The 21,577-nt window shown below is 37.1% G+C and overlaps 1 protein-coding gene across 1 annotated transcript; it reads left to right on the forward strand.

Moving 5' to 3' along the window:
• Window positions 1–8,710: 8,710 nt before the first annotated feature.
• Window positions 8,711–9,472, forward strand: LOC141638063 (uncharacterized). The gene has a single exon (XM_074447511.1). The coding sequence runs from the start codon at window positions 8,711–8,713 to the stop codon at window positions 9,470–9,472; it is 762 nt and encodes a 253-aa protein (XP_074303612.1).
• Window positions 9,473–21,577: the final 12,105 nt, after the last annotated feature.

Genomic DNA, 21,577 nt, shown 5'->3' on the forward strand with positions numbered 1-21,577 from the left:
CTTCCAGTAATGGTCCTTCCCATTCCGAATATCAATGTAAGATATATCATAACGCAAGTGGTCGTCATCAGCTAAGGGCTCATGGTCGTCCATAGGCTCGTAGGGCTCATATCTTCTTGAAAATCACATACAACCCAAGCAATCCTAGTGATGAGGGCACCACAATCTAGGTCCCCATATCTCCCGATCATACGGTCAAAGGCAGAGCACACAAGAGCAAGGGGAGAAAACTGGAATGTCCTCTCCTGAAATGGGTTCAGGTAACTAGCAAGAATCAAGACCTTAATGGTAGAGGCCTTGCTCTTGTCGTGCCTCCCGTAAAGTAAGTAGCTCGAATACCGTAGAAACAGTCGAAGACAGACATGTTGGACATCCAACAAAGACATACTACTAACATCTGCATCTGCATAGCCAGTAAACAAGGGAAAGTATCGGATAACAGACATCCCACTAGCATTATATAAATCACCATCAGTGTGCTTATCAATCCCCAGAATTTCGGAAAGACGGTCAAAAGTCAAAGACCGTTCTACATTAAGCAATCTAAACCGAATAAGATAGTCATTGGGGAAGTAGGCATATGAGCTCAAAAACTCAAGGGTCAGAGCAGGGTAGGACAACTCATGAAGCAGAAAAAGACCCTGTAAACCAATCTCAATGAACATGCCTAACATAATATCATCAATCTTCAAAGTTCGCAAAATTTTCCTATCCACACACCTAGTAGCACTCATGGATTTAGTCATCAAAAACTCGAACCTGTCCCTTTGTTCCTTGTCACGGAACTCGACAAAAGGATAGTCGTCAAAAGGAGACAAGTCCTCCTCCTTAGAAGACTCCACTACCTCCGGTATCACCTCAGGTTGACGAATGGGAGCGCTTCTCTCCCGTGTCCTCTTGTTTCCTTGCCTAGTAGACGACATTAGCTGCAAAATAGACGAGTATACATTCATACCTCAATCACAAGGCAAAAATAGTCCTGTTGTTTTGGCAAATATGGGTCGAAAAATCAAGTTTTAAGACTCAAAATCATAATTAAACCATCCAAATAGTTAGGGGATCATGATTATATATCAAATAATGAAGATTCCAAGCATAACAACACAATTTCTAACCAATTTAATGCATAATTTCAACTCGGATTTTGAAGAACCCTAATTCCCAAATTAACAAATTAGGCATTTAATTCAACAAATAAAGGGCTAAAAAGCAAGGAAATAGCAATTGTATATGAGCAATGGAAGATTCAAAGCAATAAACTCAAGTTTTATGATAGATTTGATGAAGATTTATGATGAATGAAGAGAGAAAGAGTAGTAGAGGCGGAAAATTACAGCAAGAATGACGAAATAGAAGTAAAGAATTGGAAAAAGTAATAACAATTAAAGCATAAAACCGATTTTTGAAAAACGCGGAACCGGGTTCAGTTAGGATCCTCGATCGAGCCCGGCCTGGCTCGATCGAGGAACCAAAATCAGAATAGGCCAACTCTCATTTTAACTTGATTTTAATTCATGGCTAGGTTCCTCGATCGAGCCCCGCGTGCACTCGATCGAGCATGAGGTTCCTCGATCGAGCCCAGCCTGGCTCGATCGAGGAAGTTGCTGCTGGCATCTTCTTTCGTCATTTGTTATTCTTAACTTCAAATTCCGTCAAATCTGCACAAAATACTTGAAAGCATATCAAGTTCCCCCCTCTCACCTCTCAAAGTTCAATGAAAATAAATGCAATACTTTAAATTTAAATCCTAATTTAAAAATTAATAAATTATAATATCCGAGCTGCCTCTCGGTAGCGTTGGTTTTTGCGGTCCCGCACGGCCGTAATTCTTCATCAGTAAGAAAAATCAATGGTAAAGAGGTCAAGAGCCTCTATTACCCCAACATGAGCTCCTTCATAGTAGACTTTTAGTCGTTGCCCATTCACTTAGAAGGTCTCTCCTTTGTCAGTTTGCAGCGTAACTGACCCAAATTTGTTAAATAAGAGAACTTTCTCACCACATGAAATTCCCTTTGCAAAATATGCTTGTCATGCCACTTCTTCGTTCGCTCCTTGTATACTCGAGCACTATCATAGGCATGCATTCAAAACTCATTAAGCTCGTTTAACTGCATCAGTCATTTCTCACCCGCCAGTGAGGGATCCATATTCAGCTCCTTTATGGCCCACATAGCCTTGTACTCAAGCTCCACAGGTAAATGGCAAGATTTGCCATAGACTAGACGGTACGACGATGCTCCGATCGGCGTCTTGAATGCAGTGCGGTAAGCCCACAAAGTGTCATCTAGCTTCCGACTCCAATCCTTTCTGTTCTTGCTTACTACCTTTTCCAAGATCTGTTTCAGCTCTCTATTATAAACCTCTACTTGTCCACTGGTTTGAGGATGATAAGCCAATCCTTTGCGGTGTGTAACGCCATATTTCTTCAAAAGAGAATTAAGATGATGTTCATTGAAATGCTTTCCTCCATCACTGATCACCGCGCGAGGCATTCCAAACCGTGGAAAGATAATTTTCTGAAACATCTTAACAACAGATTTAGCATCACAAGTGGGGGTGGCAATTGCCTCCACCCATTTAGAAACATAATCTACAACTACTAATATATACTGATTCCCATGAGAAGTAGGGAACGGCCCTTGGTAATCAATGCCCCAAACATAAAAAATCTCTACTTCTAAGATTCCAGTTTGAGGCATCTCATGCCTTTGCGAGATATTACCCGTTCTTTGTCATGCATCACAAGAACGGACAAAATTAGTAGCATCCTTTAAGATAGTAGGCCAATAAAAACCCGATTGCATTACCTTAGCAAATGTCCTAGAAGGACCATGATGACCACCATAAGAAGAAGAGTGACAATGAGAAAGGATGGCACATACCTCACCCTCTGGAATACATCGTCTGTATATACCGTCTACGCACTCCCGGAACAGATATGGATCGTCCCAAAAATACCGCTTCACGTCATGCAAAAATCTCTTCTTCTGCTGATAGGATAAATCAAGAGGAAGCATACCTCCTACCAAATAATTGGCATAATCTGCAAACCATGGAGTATTTGTAGCAACAGCTAGAAGTTGGTCATCTGGAAAAGAGTCATCAATGGGCAAAATCTCTCTTCCTGCAAATCTCAGCCTAGACAAATGATCTGCAACAACATTCTCAGCACCAGACTTATCACGAATTTCTAAATCAAACTCTTGTAATAATAAAATCCATCTAATAAGTCGTGGCTTAGCCTCTTGTTTGGTTAAAAGATATTTTAAAGCTGCATGGTTAGTGTGAACAATAACTTTAGAACCAACATGATAAGCTCTAAATTTGTCTAAAGAATAGACAACTGCAAGAAGCTCCTTCTTCGTAGTAGCATAGTTGATCTGCGCATCATCAAGAATCTTACTTGCATAGTAGATGGCATGTAACACCTTATCCTTTCGCTGCCCTAAAACAGCTCCAACTGCATAGTCACTGGCGTCGCACATAATCTCAAAAGGAAGGCTCCAATCCGGAGATCGGATTATAGGAGCTGAGATAAGAGCTTGTTTAATCCTGTCAAAGGACTTAACACACTCGTCAGTAAACACAAAAGGTGTATCTTTAAGAAGTAGCTGAGTTAGAGGTTGAGCAATTTTAGAGAAATCTTTAATAAAGCGGCAATAGAATCCTGCATGACCAAGAAAACTACGCACACTTTTAACGTTAACCGGGTACGGGAATTGCTCAATTACCTCAACCTTAGCTTTGTCCACCTGAATACCTTTACCTGACACCAAGTGACCGAGTACCACCCCTTCCGTAACCATGAAGTGGCACTTCTCCCAGTTGAGAACAAGGTTGCTCTCCTCACAGCGTTGCAAAACTTTAGTCAAGTTTCTCAAGCAAACATCAAAATCAGTACCATACACACTGAAATCATCCATAAAGACTTCCATTATAGACTCTATGTAATCAGAAAATATGGCCATCATACAACGCTGAAAAGTATCAGGAGCGTTACATAAACCAAAAGGCATCCTCCTATAGGCAAATACACCATATGGACATGTAAAAGTGGTCTTTTCCTGATCGTCAGGATGAATGGGTATCTGAAAGAAACCGGAGTAGCCATCTAGGTAACAGAAATAACTATGACATGCTAATCTCTCTAACATTTGGTCAATGTAAGAAAGTGGGAAATGGTCTTTCTTAGTAGCTGTGTTCAACTTCCTATAGTCAATGTACATCCTCCACCCCGTAACAAGTTTAGTAGCAATCAATTCATTCTTATCATTCTTTACTACTATAGTACCTCCCTTCTTAGGTACAACTTGGATAGGACTGACCCATTTAGAATCAGATATAGAGTAGATAATACCATCATCAAGTAATTTCTGTACCTCTTTTCTCACCACCTCATGCATTGGAGGATTTAGTCGTCTCTGACCCTGTGCACTAGGCTTGTGGCCTTCTTCCAAATGAATACGGTGCATACAAAAATCAGGACTAATACCTTTCAGATCATCAATGCTATACCCAATGGCCTTTTTATGAGTTCTCAAAATAGTCAACAAAGCAGATAGTTGACCTTCAGTTAGGCTAGCATTGACAATCACTGGGTTCATTTCACAGTCATTAAGAAATTCATACTTAAGATAAGAGGGAAGGGGTTTTAGTTCAGGTTTCTTTACTTCAGTTACCTTAGGTGCAGTACCCAAACTATATATCCTTTGATGGGGGAATTCCTCTCCAGTTAGAAGCTTCTCAATCCGATGAACTTCTGGACTTCATGAACCCGTCTGATCAGCTGAATCCGTGACTAGGGCAATATCCAGAGGATCCCTGTCCAAACACATAGGAAGACACTCATCAATAGTAAAATCAACAACATCTATACTATGACAAGTCCCTTCTATCATGGGATGTTTTAATGCTTTTTCAAAGTTAAAGATAATCGTATCATCCCCCACAGCTAGAGTCAATCGCCCTTGCCTAACATCTATAACTGCCCCCGCAGTGTGTAGGAACGGTCTGCCCAGGATGATAGGGATTTGGTTGTCCTCAGCCATATCTAAGACAACAAAATCAACAGGGATGAAAAATTTCCCAATACGAACGGGAACATCCTCCAACACCCCCAATGGGTGTTTAACAGATCTATCGGCCATCTGCAGTGTCATATTAGTAACTGTCAACGGACCCATATTTAATTTCTTACAAATAGAATAAGGCATAACGCTAACGCTAGCTCCTAAATCACAAAGAGCTTTACTAATAGCAAGATGACCAATATGACAAGGGATATAAAAGCTTCCTGGGTCCTTTAATTTCGGCGGTGAATTGATTGGCAACATGGCACTGCACTTCTGAGTGTAAGCAATAGTTTCCACCGCATCAAAGGATCTCTTCCTTGTCAAAATCTCCTTCATGAATTTTACAAAAGCCGGCACTTGTGTAATTAATTCAGTGAAGGGAACACTTACCTGTAGATTCTTCACGACCTCCATAAACTTACCGAACTGCTTGTCTAGCTTAGACTTTTGCTGCCGATGAGGAAAAGGTAGTGCAATAGTAATGGACTCGGCTTGCTTGACCTTAGAATCAAGTTTTGAAACACCGTCGTCTGTCGAGGAGGTGCCTCGATCGAGCCTGGAGGTGACTCGATCCAGCACACTGGTTCCTCGATCGAGCCTGGGTTGACTCGATCGAGGAACCTCAGCAGGTTCAGCTTTCTCGTTCTTTTTGCTTTTATCGTCAGCTCGTGTTTCAACTTCATCAAGTTCTTTCTCATCATCACTAAGCTCCAAATTACGCAATCCCTTGGGATGCATGAAAGGTACCTCATCATCAGCAGTGGGCACATCATTATTAAGGCTTTGTAGGTCGGGATTTGCATATGTGGTACCGCTTCTCAGCTGAATAAAATTTGCTTGCTCGTGCGCTTGTTTACCTTGAGGAGGAAGACCCGTGGCCTGTTTTGATGGGTTTTGAAGTGCCATCTGAGCCACCTGATTATCTACCATCTTATTGTGGGCAATCAGCTCAGAAATTTGAGCCGTCTGCTTCTGCTGCATTGACAAAGTTTGTTGCAAAAGACTGCGCAACTCCGCCATCTCATTGTTCGGAGCTTGTTGAGGAGTTTGTTGATATTGATTGTTAAAATGCTGGCCTCCTTGATTTTGCCTTTGATATCCCCCTTGTGGTTGATTACCACGATTGTTGGGAGGGACATAAGTATTCTTTTGCGGTTGCAGCTGCTGCGGATTTTGCACATTCTGACTAGGCCATTGAAGGAATGGATGCTCCTTCGTTCTTTCATTATAAAAGTTGGAGAAAGGTGTACCTTGTGCACCTTGTCTGTAAGCCTGAAAGGCATTAACCTTCTCCAATGTGCTCAAGCAATCAGCTGCACTGTGACCGTCTAAACCGCATCTAGCACAAGACTCCTCTACTTGCTGACTCCTAGCATGAACTCTCTCCTTACTACCCAATGATTGAGTAGTCTTTATCTCGACAATCTAAGCTGAAATAGTCTCTAATTGTGCCGCAAGGATGCTATCAACACCAGTACCTCGCGTGCTTTCCCTAGGTTTTCCATACCTGGCATTATGGGTGGCAATCTGATCAATTAACTTCCACGCGTTATCATCATTGGTGTTGTCCTGAAACCTCCCATTAGCAGAAGAATCCAAAAGGGCACGATGATCGTCATACAACCCGTTATAAAACTGGTTGCAAAGAAACCACTTAGGGAAACCATGATGGGGAACTGATCGGACTAAACATTTGAAGCGAATCCAAGCTTCATTCAAATCTTCAGTAGCTCCTTGCTTGAAACTGGTAATTTGACTTCGTAATGCATTAGTCTTTTGAGGTGGGAAGTACCTCTTGTAGAAAGCAAGAGCTAAGGAATTCCAGTCTGTAATTCCCTCATTCTCCATATCCAGATCTCTTAACCACTCAGCAGCTCCATCTTTCAGAGAGAAAGGAAAGATCACCTGCTTAACCTGATCTTGTGTCATTCCAGCTGTTAAAGGAATAGAACAGCAGTAGGTGACAAATTTCTCCATATGTGTCGCAGGATCCTCAGAAGCTGCCCCTCCAAACATATTTCGTTCCACCAAGTTGATGTAAGTTGGCCGAATCTCAAAAGTTCCATTGTCAGTAGTGGGTAGCTTAAATCCTTGTGGGATAGAAGCTAAGGTTGGCTCGGAGTGACTGGCTAGAGTAGGCATGATGGTAGTCTCGGGAATAGCGGTTTCGACTGGGATCTCGGGAATAGGAATGTCGTCCTCTTCGTAGGACTGATCGGCTGACTGTGCTGAGCTCGTCGTCTCGACGTCAAGTATACTCAAGTCTTCTACTTGACCCACTTCTTGATTAAATTTCCGTCTGTAGCGAAAAGTCTAATCTGGTTCAGGATCAAAAGGACTAATCTCGGACCTATTAGACCTGGGCATACACGGAACTAACAAGAAAAGTGTGAGAACGGTCTCAAGGAACTGGGTTCCCTGAGACAAAGAGACAAAATAAACACAAACAAACGAAACAATTGTTGCCTCCCCGGCAACGGCACCAAATTTGATAAGGCTAAAGTCGTATCACCAAATCAAAGTAAAACTATCTCAAGACTAACAAGAATAGCTAGCAGTAAGACAGGTATCGAATCCACAGGGAGGCGGTAAAAGTTAAGTCTGTAATTATTTAAATTGTCTAAGGTAACTGTTTTCTGGGGGTTTGTTTTGTTTTGTTATCTAACCAACTAAATGCGAGCAATAAAAAGAGATTTAAACAATAATATTAAAAGTCTAGGATTTCCGGTTCACTAGGTCGATTATATGGGGTCTATTAATCAATTGCTAGATCTACCAAGCTGTCTAAGGTTATAAGATCGGTCGACTCTATTATGCCCTTTAGATCGATTCTAACATGCGGTCGCTATAATTAGATACAATTTATTTGATTATCGCAGCCTATATTAATTCTAACCCGGTCGGTGAAAGGATTAATTCGCTACACTAATTAACAACTCAGGCCTAAGTTAATTAACTAGAAGAAGAACAATAATCAAACGACAACTTATGCGATTTCACTAGCAATTAATTAATTTCCCCTTTCTAACTAAAGCAATAACAACAATAATAATGATTGAGGACATAACTAAAGGCATGAAATAAGACCGATAATCGATTAGCATAAAACAATGAATGATTAATTACTGAGGAAAAATTAATACCGTAGCAAGGAAAGATTAAAGCTAGAGAGAGTATTCAGCCGTCTGAAAGTAAAATAAAGTGTAACCTAATAATAATCGACGAGTTTCTAATTTATAATACAAAATATCTGTTTTAGGAAAATCCGGAAAATAATCTGCCAGAGAGGTTCCTCGATCGAGCCTGAGGTGACTCGATCAAGGACGATTGCTCGATTGAGCCCTGCTTGACTCGATCGAGGAACCAGCTTCACAGACGGTTTCCTTGTTTCTTTCACTTCTAGCCTTCATGCTACCTCGTTCCTCGTGCCATGCTTCGTGTATTCTACTATGCCATCTCCGCTACGCTCATTTAGCTTGATTATCTTCATAATGCGTTATTTCTGCATTGAAATCCAAAATAGCGGCAGTATCGACAATTCATTTAAATAAGGCATGTAAATGAAATAAAGGCACGAAAACGGTATATAAAATGGTATGAAAGGAGCTATAAAAGTATATATAAAAGTGATACATCAAATGTTTTGGAAAATTTCTACTGCATCCCCTTCCACCTGGGTGCAGTGGTGCCAACATTATCATATGCATGGTTTGGACTGTTGGAGTGTGATGCCATCACAGTCCACTTCCATAGTTTGGAAAGCTATCTTTGCTGCACGAGATGATTTTGTTGGTCAGACTAGCTCACTTGAAGGTGCCAAAGCTTCTTTACAGGACTGCAGTAGGAATGGCAAGCTGCAACTGTACCAGGTCTATGCTGTTTTCCATGGGAGACACTCTAATTTTCAATGGGATAAACGTATTTTGGATGGAGTGGTCATGCCTAGACATGCTATGCTTGTGAGAATGGCAGTGCAAAGGGGACTGGCCACTACTTATAATCTGAATAGGAGGGGACTGCACCTTGTTAACAGATGCTACTTATGTCTGGCTGCAGTTGAAGATCATCCGCAGTTGTTCTTCTTATGTTCCTTTTCTAGGGCTGTGTACCAAGATATCCTGCTCTGGCTTGGGGTCACGAGAAGACCATTCTGTCTGCATCAGGAGCTGCTTAAATTGTCCAGATATCGAGGTAAGGGATGGAGGAAAAAAAGGGCTCGGTGTAGTCTGGCTGCCACTGTATACTTCTTATGGCAAGAACGGAATTGGCGAATTTTCAGAGGGGTTTCTCGCACAATTGAGCAAGTTGTTTATCAAATTAAATATTATGTTTTTATTCAATTGTATGATAATATTAATAGTAGTGTCTTAGAGGAAGTACTAGAGCATATGATTAGCTAGGATGGTCATTTGTTCAATTAGTGGCTCTACTTTGTATGAAATTCTCTTTTTCTAATGAGAAGCTGATTTCTACAAAAAAAAAAAAATATGTACCAAAGAACGAATCCCAGAAACTTGATATGAACAAATCGAGTTTCTAAAATCCGGTTTTGATTTAATGACGAAAACCCGCAAATATCGAATTATAAGGAATTTAAGTCGAGATAAAACGTTATAATTGAAAAGGAATTATTAAAAACATGGTTTATGTACTGAAGAAAGAAAGAAAATAAGAAAATAAGACAAAAGAACGAAACCACAGAAAACCCGAGGAAGAAGAAGAAGAAGAGAAGGAGCAGCGACAGCTTCTAGAAGAGGCGCAGCAGATGCTATGATCCTTCGAAGAGGCGCAGCTGCTACTGCGTTTCTTCTCGATGCCTGGTTTCCACTGTTACGTAAAAACAGTTTGGAATAAAGGTTTTTTAAATCGGTTTTAAATATACTTTTGACGTAAATCTTACAATAATGAGTACAAAAATAAAATACAATAAAAAAAAGATGGGATTTACACCCTCAGACTTACATGTTTGACGAAACAAGATTGACTAAGTTAACGTTAGTGATTGCTCGACTCGAATGTATGTAGAAAGTGCCCTCGTTGGAGGTTTTTAGATTAATTGATTGATGTGTAGTGGTCAAATTGGTCGGTCATGCAACGTGACTGGTACTCAGAATGATCTGAGCTTACGTGGTCGATTGATCAAGCACGTAGGTGTCGAAAGCTTAGAGCAAAGTCTAGAATGCAAAGAGAGAAGAGAAGGGCGGACACTCGCGTGAAAAATATGGAGACCGAAGGTCTCTATTTATACCAAAAAATGTGAAGAGTTTTGGAATGACACAAACTTTGGAAAGAAATAATGGAAATATTCCGTAAACAGCAAAAACAGGTTGGAGAAGAGACGCAACAGCTGCTGCGGTCCTTCCAAGAGGCGCAGCACCTGCTGCGTCATTTCCCGAGAGGTTTCCTCCTGCGGAAGAAAGATTTCCGCGTTTTTATTATGGAATTGCGGTAGATATCTACTTCCTTATTTCGTAAAATATGATATTTGGGATATATTTTACCAAAAGATATAAAATTTAATCATGAAATAAGTATCTAGAACATTCTAGAACATTCCGACTCGGCATTTTAAACGGTTTCTTGGAAAATGAAGCGGTTTTTGACCCGGACTCCAAATGAACTCTAATTACTATCAAAACGACCGTATTGGCGCACATATGATGACCAAGAGGTAGACATAAGTGTTTGAGCTATCACTTGACAATAAACTTACGGCCTGTCATAAATCGTTCTGTGTACCAAACATGCGGCCCAATCATCACTGGGTGGTTGGCGGAAGGTGTAGAAATGAGGTATCTACAGGATATCTCGAACCTGATATCCATTATGGGTGATTCCGGGATCATCACACCCATGTAAGGAATCGACATATCCACCTATGTCAGAAGTTTTATCCTCCACATTGGAGGGAGCCATATCATCCGAGGGTGTTCCGGTAGCATCTGTGCCTGGGGTAGATTCTCGTATAATATGGCTGGCGGGAGGATTGACATGAATGGATTGTTTAATTGAGTTCAAATCGAGGTTATTTGTGGTGATATCTGTTTGTTGGATCTCTGAGTTTCGAGTATCTGTGGAGTTAATAGATAAATTGTTATTAGGAATTATATTAGAAATATTACGTAGGGCTGAATTTTTATGGCTTAGATATGGAGTACCTGAAGATTTCTTTTGGTAAGATTTGACGGGTTTATTATGGGAATGATTTTTTGTAATTTGGGTTTTCCTAACATTGCAATTATTATTATTGGTAAAAATATTTGAGGATGGATTTCCAGAGAAAGGATGAGGGATATTTGTGGGAACAATAGCCGAATTTTTTGCTTTTGGAATATTTTCCTGATCCTGAGTATCAAGAGTACAAAATCTTGAGCCGGGATTGCAAAGGAGAATGTTATTTCCAAAATTAAAAATATTATTCTCCGTATTCGATTTCGAATTCGAACTTGAAGCTCCTGGTTTGTCAAGCTTGACCGGAGTTCTTTTCCTCTGAGGTTTCTTTATCATCATCCATTCCCTGAAATTTGCTTCGCCCTTGGGGTTTTCTCTTAAATTAGCATCAATTGCTACTGACTCGACTTGTTGATCATTTTCGTTGTTGCTGTGGTCACTCCCGGTCAACGAACAATCATCTTTCGCGTGATCTAACTTGCCACAATTGAAACAAGTCATTCTTAAACCCTCGTATTGTATGTGATAGACCTTACCGTTTATCCAAAACTTCGATAGAAGAGGCTTCAAAATATGTAGCTCGATACTCATACGAGTAAACTAACCCCATTCAGCATGAGTTGTGCTTTTATCAATACGAACAACTGGCCCAATTTTATCTCCTATCTTAGAAAGAAATCCCTTATTAAAGTATTTGACTGGTAGAGTTTGAATTCGTACCCACGCTATTAAACGATCTATTTTGTCTTCCGATGGTAGAAAATTGGGAATCCAATGTCAAATTGTTCAATAGCAGTCGTCTATCATCTAGGGTCCCTAAGTCAATGCATGCTCGTAATCTTGAATGGATGAGAACCTTGAAACATAATACGAACAACCCAAATCAGTCAGAGTCAATTTGCCTTTAATAGGCCATTTAACATGTAATTTATGGCTACAAGGGTTCAAACGGGCTAACAAAAAGGGTAATGTATGGCTTATTTGAACGCTAAGAACCGCCTTTCCTCATGTACTTAATCATATGAATGCGCAAAAATTAAGAAACTAATGTCACACTTATGCAGTTTGATATTACACATTCCAAAAGGAGAACCACACTCTCAAGCCTATTTGACAAATGAGACCAGTTTATTGGTGTTCCTGGCCTAAGAAGCTCTATAGACCTCAGAAATTTAAGTGGTTTACCAAAATAATATTGTCAAATTTACTTAGCATAAGGCATATTATTACGGTCAAGACTTGAGTAATGAGCTTTGTTTTCATGAACAACTAGTCAAAACAATGTACATGGATAACTATATTGGGATTCAAATGCAAAAACAATGCAAATTATCATTACTGCTATTCAATTCACCAAGACTCGACCTAAAACAATTTAAAACATGTTTTTGGATTTTTGAAATTTTTGAATTTTTATGGATTTTTTTTTAAACACACAACATAAATAAATCCCCCCCAAACCTAAATGTCACGGTGTCCTCAATATGACGCCTACAGCATAGCAATCACAAAACAAATCACCAGCAACCTAAAGGACACTACTAACCTAGGGAATAGGGAGATAAGTAACAACCTAACTACAACAAAATAAAGTACAAAGAAGGATAATACCATCTGTAAAGCAAAAGCTCCCCCAAACCATCTGCAAAGTGGGGGATGTAGTGACCAGCTGTCACTACTGCTCATTTCATCATCATCATCATCATCATCATTACCATCACCATGGACGGTCTCATCAAACTCATCAATCTCCCTCAACAAAGTATCCATAACTGGGTCAGCAAAATGGTCAGCACGGCCTCCACGTTGACCACCATGTCAACCTCGGCCTCTAGTACGACCACTTCTAGATCCACCAGCTGCCCCAGAAGTAGAAGCTCCAAACTGACCACCATAAGAAGTAGAAGGCCCAATATGATCCCCAAAACCACCAAAGGCATATCCGTCCGAATAGGAGTATAGAAAGGACGACCAAGAGCACCATAATCCCGACTAAACTGACCAAACTCTACTGGAGTAACACCATAAAGATGAAAGACCTGACTGTCGTCCCTAGGAGTAGAGTAGTAACTCAGCACAATGTCAGTGTAATGACGCCCCTTAGTCAAAGTAGTAGCCTCTAGCTGCTCCCACAACTGCCTGTTAGTCAAGGTAGTGTTAATCCCTTCATGTATCCTCACCTCCTGCTCAACAACTGGGTCAAAATGGTAACCATAATGTGAAGGAGGTGCAAAAGAATGAGCAGCGGGCTGTGGCTGAAAAAAGCTAGGTAAGTGAGTAGGTGGTGCTCAGCGTGGTCTGCGGCGCCCGCCTGTGGTGGCAGTAGTGCTAGAACAAGGCAAAGCAACTAGCAAACTCTCTAGAATCAAGTAAGTACGGGGAGGAGGACGAATAATAGACTCATCCTCTTCAAGAGCAGAAATAGGTGGCAGCCTAGCATTTGGCAACCTCATCCAAAGATCATCCCTCACCCTCCAGTAGTGCTTTGTGCCACCAATGATATTGATATAATGGAAAACATATCTCAAATAGTCATCATCCATCAATGGCTCATAGTCAAGCATTGGCTCATAAGGAGCCTCACCCTGAAAGTTACACAACCGACGAGCAAATCTAGTAATGATAGCTCCACAATCCAAATCAGCATGTTTTCCTGTCATCCTTTCAAGAGCACTACCAATAAGAGCAGGAGAACTAAATTGGAACGGGGCCTCCTGAAAAGGGTTCAAATAACTAGCAAGCAATAAAACCTCCATTGAATGAACCTTTCTCCTGTCATGCCTCCCATACAAAAGATAACTCATCATCCTCAAAAACAGTCTAAAACAAACATGTTGAACGTCATTTAATGCCATAGCACTAAGATCCGCGTCAGCATAACTAGTAAATAGAGGAAAGTAATGAATAACAAACAACCCCGTAGCAGAAAACAAATCACCACTAGTGTGAGGGTCAATATCTAAATACTCAGCAATTTGGGCAAAAGTCAAAGTACGCTCAACATTGTGTTGGAGTATGTGTCCTCCACAATGGTGCGATCACATTATTGAAACTCATGATAAGAATACGTAAGGGATGATTCATTTATATATAGTCAACTGATCAACATTAATTGGTAATGATTGGCTGACTAGAGTTTGACATTACTGTCGTTTAACGGTGGTGATCAGTTGATCCCTTAAGGTCACACCTAAAGGACGATTCCCTTAATTGTAAAGTTAATCGATTGTATGACGATACAGATTGATTAAATTCGTAAATTGAACAAATTGATATATAAGAGAGAATATTACATATTATTGTAATATGATTAAATAAGATTCAATTTAGTAATTAAAATGTTATATTACTAAAATTGATTACTGTTTATGAAACATTTGAGATAAAAATTGTTAGTTAGTTATAATTACAAAATATTGTAGATTATATTGATTAAATTCAAAATGACCCATTTTACATATATGTAATTGTGAATTACCATTTAATTTGTTATTGGTAATTTATTTGATAAAGCAATGATATTTAATTTGTTAAATATGCATTAATATGACTCATGACATGTTATGTGTAGCATGTCATGTATGACAAATGACAAAAGACATTTTGTAAAATGAAATCATTTTATAATGGGATGGACCGAAATTTTGGGTGTTTTAGGGTTTTTGTCTTATCTTTGCATAAGATGCTCAAAATATTATAATGACACCTACTAATAGCCCTTACACACCTAGCTTTTCTTGTGAAGAACAAAAGGCAAAATTAGGAAGATAAATTTGACTACCCTATGTGTAAAAACCGGTTGCCCCCTCCATACTAACTAGAGAATTGTTCTCATTAGAAAGATTATTCTTATGCTCAAAAAACCTCTCTTTCTCTCTACATAAAATTGTTTTATGCATAAAAATTTGTTCATAAATTCTAATATTCACATTAGATTACTATGGTAGTAATATAACTAATATTAGAATCAATATTTAAGGTCACTACTCTTATTATCTAGTTAATAATATTTGTAGTATTGAGGGATAGTCTTGGTGCAACTAAGAGGAGGCATTCTTCTTTGGATGCTTGAAGTTTTGGAGGATCATCCAAATATGTTCTAGCTCAAGATCAAGTGTAGGAAGAAGTCCTATACTTGTGCCCATTTTCATTCCATATATAATGTAAGAAACGTGTTTTTCTTCTTATTTTGTATAAAATCATCTTGCATGCAACTAGATCCACATTACATAAATTATGAGTAATTTATAAAATGAATTAGATGAGTCTAATAGGGGTTTATGAACCTAACAATTTGTATCAGAGCTTTGGTGTTTCATGCATATCATTTTATTGGTTTTTATGAGTTATTTGATAACAAAATAAAAACTAAAAATATTTGTGACATATATGATAAGCCACGAAATTTTGAAGCATGTTATACATTCTGGTTCTAAAATATTTTTAGGTCATTTTGATGATTTATGGATAATTATTGCTTATTTTAATGATTTTTAGTGAAATAATTACATTTTAATGAGTAAAATGAACTTTTATTTACTAAAAATAGTTAAAATTTGAAACTAACCATGAAAGTTTAGTATGACCTCACATACATATTTTACTTATTGTATGTAAAATTTCGTATTAATGTGATTAATATTGTATGATTTATGATTTTTATGTGATAAAAATACGATAAATGGTGGTTAAATGACTAAAAATAGTTAAACTTCGAAACAGGCCATGAAATTTTAATATAATGTCACCTGCATATTTTACAGATTGTATGTAAAATTTGAGATAAATGTGATTTATTATGCATGATTTATAATTTTAATGGTTAAAATGATATGAATAGTGACTATTTTTAGAAAAAACAGCTAAAATGAATTTTATGGCATGAAAGTTTTCCCTAATGTTTGTATATATGATATAGACATCAGATCTAAAGTTGCATGATTAATTTTAATTAATTTGGTATGTCTATTGATTTTTATGTGATAAAATGGATGAAAGGGCAACTTTATTAGTCATAAAAATTAATTTGAAATTTTTGGTTGAAATTTTGCCATTTCCAGGTTCTAGAAATTATTTAAGAATGTTCAAAATTTTGATTTTGATTTTTTCATAATTTGTATGTTTAATTTGGAATTAAATGGTAAAAGTTATAGTATAACGAACTGCATCCACACTATGTGTAGCGTATAACCACTGCCTACATGCCTATGATCTGGCCAGACCTCTCGGTGAAACACGGAGCGTATAACGAACTGCCTCTGCTACACCGAACGACACTCAGGGAACAGAGCGTCTAACGAACTGCGTCTGCTGCCCCCCGACCATAGACCATAAGAATCCCCGAAGGGTAGCGTTTGTTCATTCCGATAGTATATAACTTATATTATCGTCATCTATACAACCAACCAAATAACAAGTACACAGTATAACTGACAGCACCATCAATGTATGAACAAACATCACGACTTAAACCATAGAACAGTGTAACTGACTGTACTACTTATCATATGAATAGAGTAACCAAAGACATAAGCTAACACAATGTTATACTACGACTGGGTATAATTCTATATATGAAACAAATACTAATGATCAATGTTATAGTAACCTTAACCATAACTTGAAATTTAGATGTGAAGTTATACTAACCTCGACTATAACTTCAACAAATACCTTTGAAGTTATAGTAATTTCAACCATAACCTTGACACGACACTCAAAGTTATACTAGCGTCAACCATAACCTTGAGCCATAATCCCAGGGTTACATTCGTTATAGCTATAACCTCGACTCGCACTTCAATGTTATTGTAGGTTCAGCTATAACCTTGAATCATATTTCCAAGGTTCTACCACAAACAGCCATAACTTGAGTAACAACTCAAAGTTGTACTAACTTCAGCTATAACACTCGAATCATCATCAAGGTTATACTAGCTTTAACTATAACTTTATAGAAAACTCTTGGCCGCTTATCATGCCGCGATTAGGCTTTCATTCGTAAACCCTAATTACGCTCATGACACCCATAATTAACACGAAAGCAACATATGATATTTAATTAATACATTAAAACATATACAAACATGTGAAAACATAATTAACATGATAATAAACAATAAAACATGTACTAATCATACAAAACAATCATTAAATCATATTAATTACATCAATTGACATAAACACAATTAAAAGAGAAACACCTAGTTACCTTTTTAGCAATTAATGAAAACCTTCATAAAGAAAACGATCAACAAAGCCTTGTCTCCAACACGTGTCAACGTCCCCAATACCGATATCAAAGATGCACGAATCCAAATCCATGAAAATACCATAAAAGACTCTTTTTCTTCTTTACCCATTAAAATAAGAGACCTTAAAGGTAGGTCTAAAGGTCCATACAAATAATCCCCATAAAAATATTTAGAAATAAATATGATGTAGAGGTAAGAGCAAGGATTGTGAATATATAATTTATGCATAACTTTGGAAGAAGAAAAGATATTCAACAATGGAGTCAAAAGGGAGAAAAGAGAACAAAAGAGAGAAAGAGAGGAGGGAGCCGTGCGGCTGTTTCACGCACCAAAGAAAAGAATAGATTGACCTAGTTGCTTGCTAGGTTAAATCTATTTATAAGAGGAATAACTAATGGGCTTTGTGTCCATTAGCTCATACGATGGATTCTATGATTACAAATTGGATTGAGCCCTATTAAAACGCTTGGAGAGCTTATAATAGAAAAGTAGTTATTAAATTAAATTAGTTAAATCATGCCCAGACATTTTAACCCTTACAAAATTATATTAAAATGATAAATAATAAATAGAGAACGAAGACGATAAATATAAATATTCAAAATACATTATTAAACTCTGAAATAATTAATTTAATAAAATACTTTTATGATAAATATTATTATAAAATACGGGGTGTTACAGATACCATATCACACTCCTTTTGATGCAGATAAAAGTCATCACTTTATTGTTCCCCATTTTGACAAAGTACTAATACTTTGGTTTTATAATCGCTAGGTTTTGATACTTTTAAAAATTCATTGAACTTATTCAAAGAATTTCCCTTCTTACCTCATTAAGTGGATACCAAGTATCTACCTAGTTCGTTGGTAAAAGAGATGAAGAAGTAATAACCTTTTCTGATTGAAATTGTATTCGACCATGCACTTCAAAATGTAAATAGGGCGAATATCTTGCTCTATTCATAATCCTTTTCAAGAAAAAGTCATGAATTATCTTGCTTTCAATACAAGATTCGCACACACCAAAAGATTCCCAATCAAATAGTTTGGGAGACTAGTCAAAACTAGTTTCTAAATGCGATTTTCAATCGAGAATTGAGAAATCATTGGGGTCACCAACTTGAGTCTTGTAAATATGACATTTTATTTCTAGTTTGAATATAATTACCTTGATTTGTATGGTCTCACCATAAACTTAATCGTGGTATGTTAGGGCACAACGCTTGTTTTAATTGCATAATAGAAAAACCCTTTGCGTTTTATACAAAAACTTGAATTATATTATTATTTAGATATATTGTACATCATAACAATTATTGAGGTACATTTTAAACTATAATGAGTACACTGCAACATTCTTGCTAGTCGTCACACGATAATGCCAAATATTATGATGAAATCCACAAATTTGTATCAAATACTCATGATATGGTATTTGGCAAGAATGCAATGTCAATGTCATAGATTTTCGAGAAGGAATATGTTGGAGTCACACGACCAACTTCCTTAATCTTTACTTATTGGGGTTTGTATCTATTTAAGTGTCTAACACCTTCTTTTTCGAACCTAGTTCTATCCTTAACGATTAAGATAGGTGTTTACTTCTTATTGCTCCCACTGACTTCAAGAATTTCTACTTGATGAAGACTTATCTTCATATAAATTCCTAGTTAATCCTTCATAAGGGTTAAGTTTATTGTGGTATTTGGTTAATCAAAATTTCTAACAAATCAATTTACCAATTTTAACATTGTCATGTTCTTAATAACTTAAGTGCTTGATGACAAGTGTTTAGTTTGAGCAATAAGACTTTTGAACCGTGGACGCATAGATGATATTATCAAAACATATTTTGACTAATCATTACTTCTATTCACACTTCTTCACAAGAAATCATAAATAGGCATGTTAGGAATTTAAGATGCTAATTCTTATATGACATAAGACAACTCTTATGGAGTTCTATGGAAGAGAACGATTCCTATGGAACTAGTCCATGCCCTATTTAAACGGTTCATTTGAGGATTTAGAAAGAGATTATATTTGTCGTTAGTAATAGTGGTTTAGCGGAGACTCGTGTTACAATCGAATTGATATAGTATATTAATAGGAGAAATGATAAAGAATAACATAAAACAACGAAATAGTGGGAAAAGAAACATTCATCGTTAATATATGAAAATATTTTAGCATGTTTTAGCATTTATATAATGACCTCCACCCAATTATATAAATGATTCCGAGATCCAAATCCATATTAACTCGGGTATGGGGAAACTGATACATCCCTCACTAATACAACTCGGTGGGTTAACTCTTTAACCGATTCTACAATTAGAACTCTCGGTCGATGAAATTACGTTAAGTTCATCTCTAGCCCCGAACATGACACTAGTCTCTGTATCCGTTGAGTCCAACCAAATTTCGCGTGTAATAACTTGTTATTACCCCACTTACCCGATGAAAAATGAAAGTACCCCGGGAAACGGAATCTACACCAAATGTCAAAGGGATTCATGGGTCCTACTATTTGGAAAGGCCAATCTCAATTTTAAATATGTGAGAGATCTTGTCGATTTATTATCTATCACTTTCATGTGAACTATATTAGTGAACTAACGATAATTATAATTGACACGGTCGAAAAGACGATATACAGTATATATAAAAATGCATGTGATGTTAATGGCGATTTGGCAATGCATGTAACATATAAAGAAAAATGCAAAGCAACAAATAAATTTCCTAGTATGGTCTTTCCTAAAATAGAAAATCTAATAATCTATTTACAAATTCGGAAACCAACTCCATTGGTCCCTTGAACTTCAAGTGGCACGCTTCCCAAGGACTCCGTCTTGATCGGAAAGCCTTTCCGATTGGCACCATCTTAAAGGAACTCCGGAATAACAAATATAATAAAATACATAGCTATTCCTATTATACATTTGTAATATGAAAAACTAGTAAAAATAAAAGTGATACGAGATCACAATAAAATTATAACCGAATCGGTAATCCCTTACGTTACGGGTAATACTGATTAAAACTAAGGCCATACTAAGATAAAATTACATAATTCAAAATTATATAAATAAAATATGACATTCATCAATAAAAATTGCAGCATTAATATATGTGTCTAACATGCCAAGTTATCTGCCAAATCGCCCTACTGAAACTTTATATCTTATATAATACGGTTTTATGGAAATGCGTGATAATAACTTATTAAAATCACAAATCAATACTTAAATCAAATTTAAGCCCAAGTTAATTATCCTAACCTTCTTAGGACTCAAAAATTAGTCTTCACTAAACATTTGATAATAATTCAACTTGGTTTTGTATTATTGCTTATTTAAACTTCTTTTAATCATAATAATTATGAAATAATTCCCAATAAATCATAAAAATTTGAAAACATTCGAAATCACATTTTTACATATACTGGAAGATTACCAAGATTCCAAAAAACTCAATAAAACTTTCCCACAAAATATTTATAATTTACTTCATTAATTAAACGTATAATTCATATCTTCTTCCATATCCTGTTCAGCTTTATCGAATGTATTATTCTCATCAAAAATAACATGAACACTTTCCTTGACGCATAAAGTTCTTTTATTGAAAACTTTGAAAGCTTTACTGTGATTAGAGTATCCAACGAAAACCGCTTCGTCACTTCTGGGATCAAATTTGCTCAAATGATTTTTGCCATTATTATGGACGAAACATTTACTCCCGAAGCAATGAAGATGAGATATGTTTGGTTTTCGTCCTCTAAGAAGCTCATAAGGAGTTTTCTTAATGATAGGTATAATCAAAGCTCGATTATGAACATAGCATGTAGTGCTAATAGCTTCAGCCCAAAAGTTGCGAGGTAAACCACTACACAATAACATAGTGCGCGCCATATCCTTAAGTGTTCTATTCATACGTTCAACAACACCGTTTTGTTGTGGGGTCCGCAGTGTAGAAAAATTGTGACCTACACCGTTTTCCCTACAAAATTCTACGAAAGCATGAATATCAAATTCGGTGCTATGATCGGTACGTATAGAAACTAATTTTT

Source organism: Silene latifolia, unplaced genomic scaffold (assembly GCF_048544455.1).
Source record: "Silene latifolia isolate original U9 population unplaced genomic scaffold, ASM4854445v1 scaffold_168, whole genome shotgun sequence".
In the NCBI taxonomy this organism is placed as follows: Eukaryota; Viridiplantae; Streptophyta; class Magnoliopsida; order Caryophyllales; family Caryophyllaceae; genus Silene; species Silene latifolia.

Coding starts and splice junctions, on each gene's coding strand:
- LOC141638063 (XM_074447511.1), top strand. CDS start 8,711: ATGTTTTGGAAAATTTCTACTGCATCCCCTTCCACCTGGGTGCAGTGG.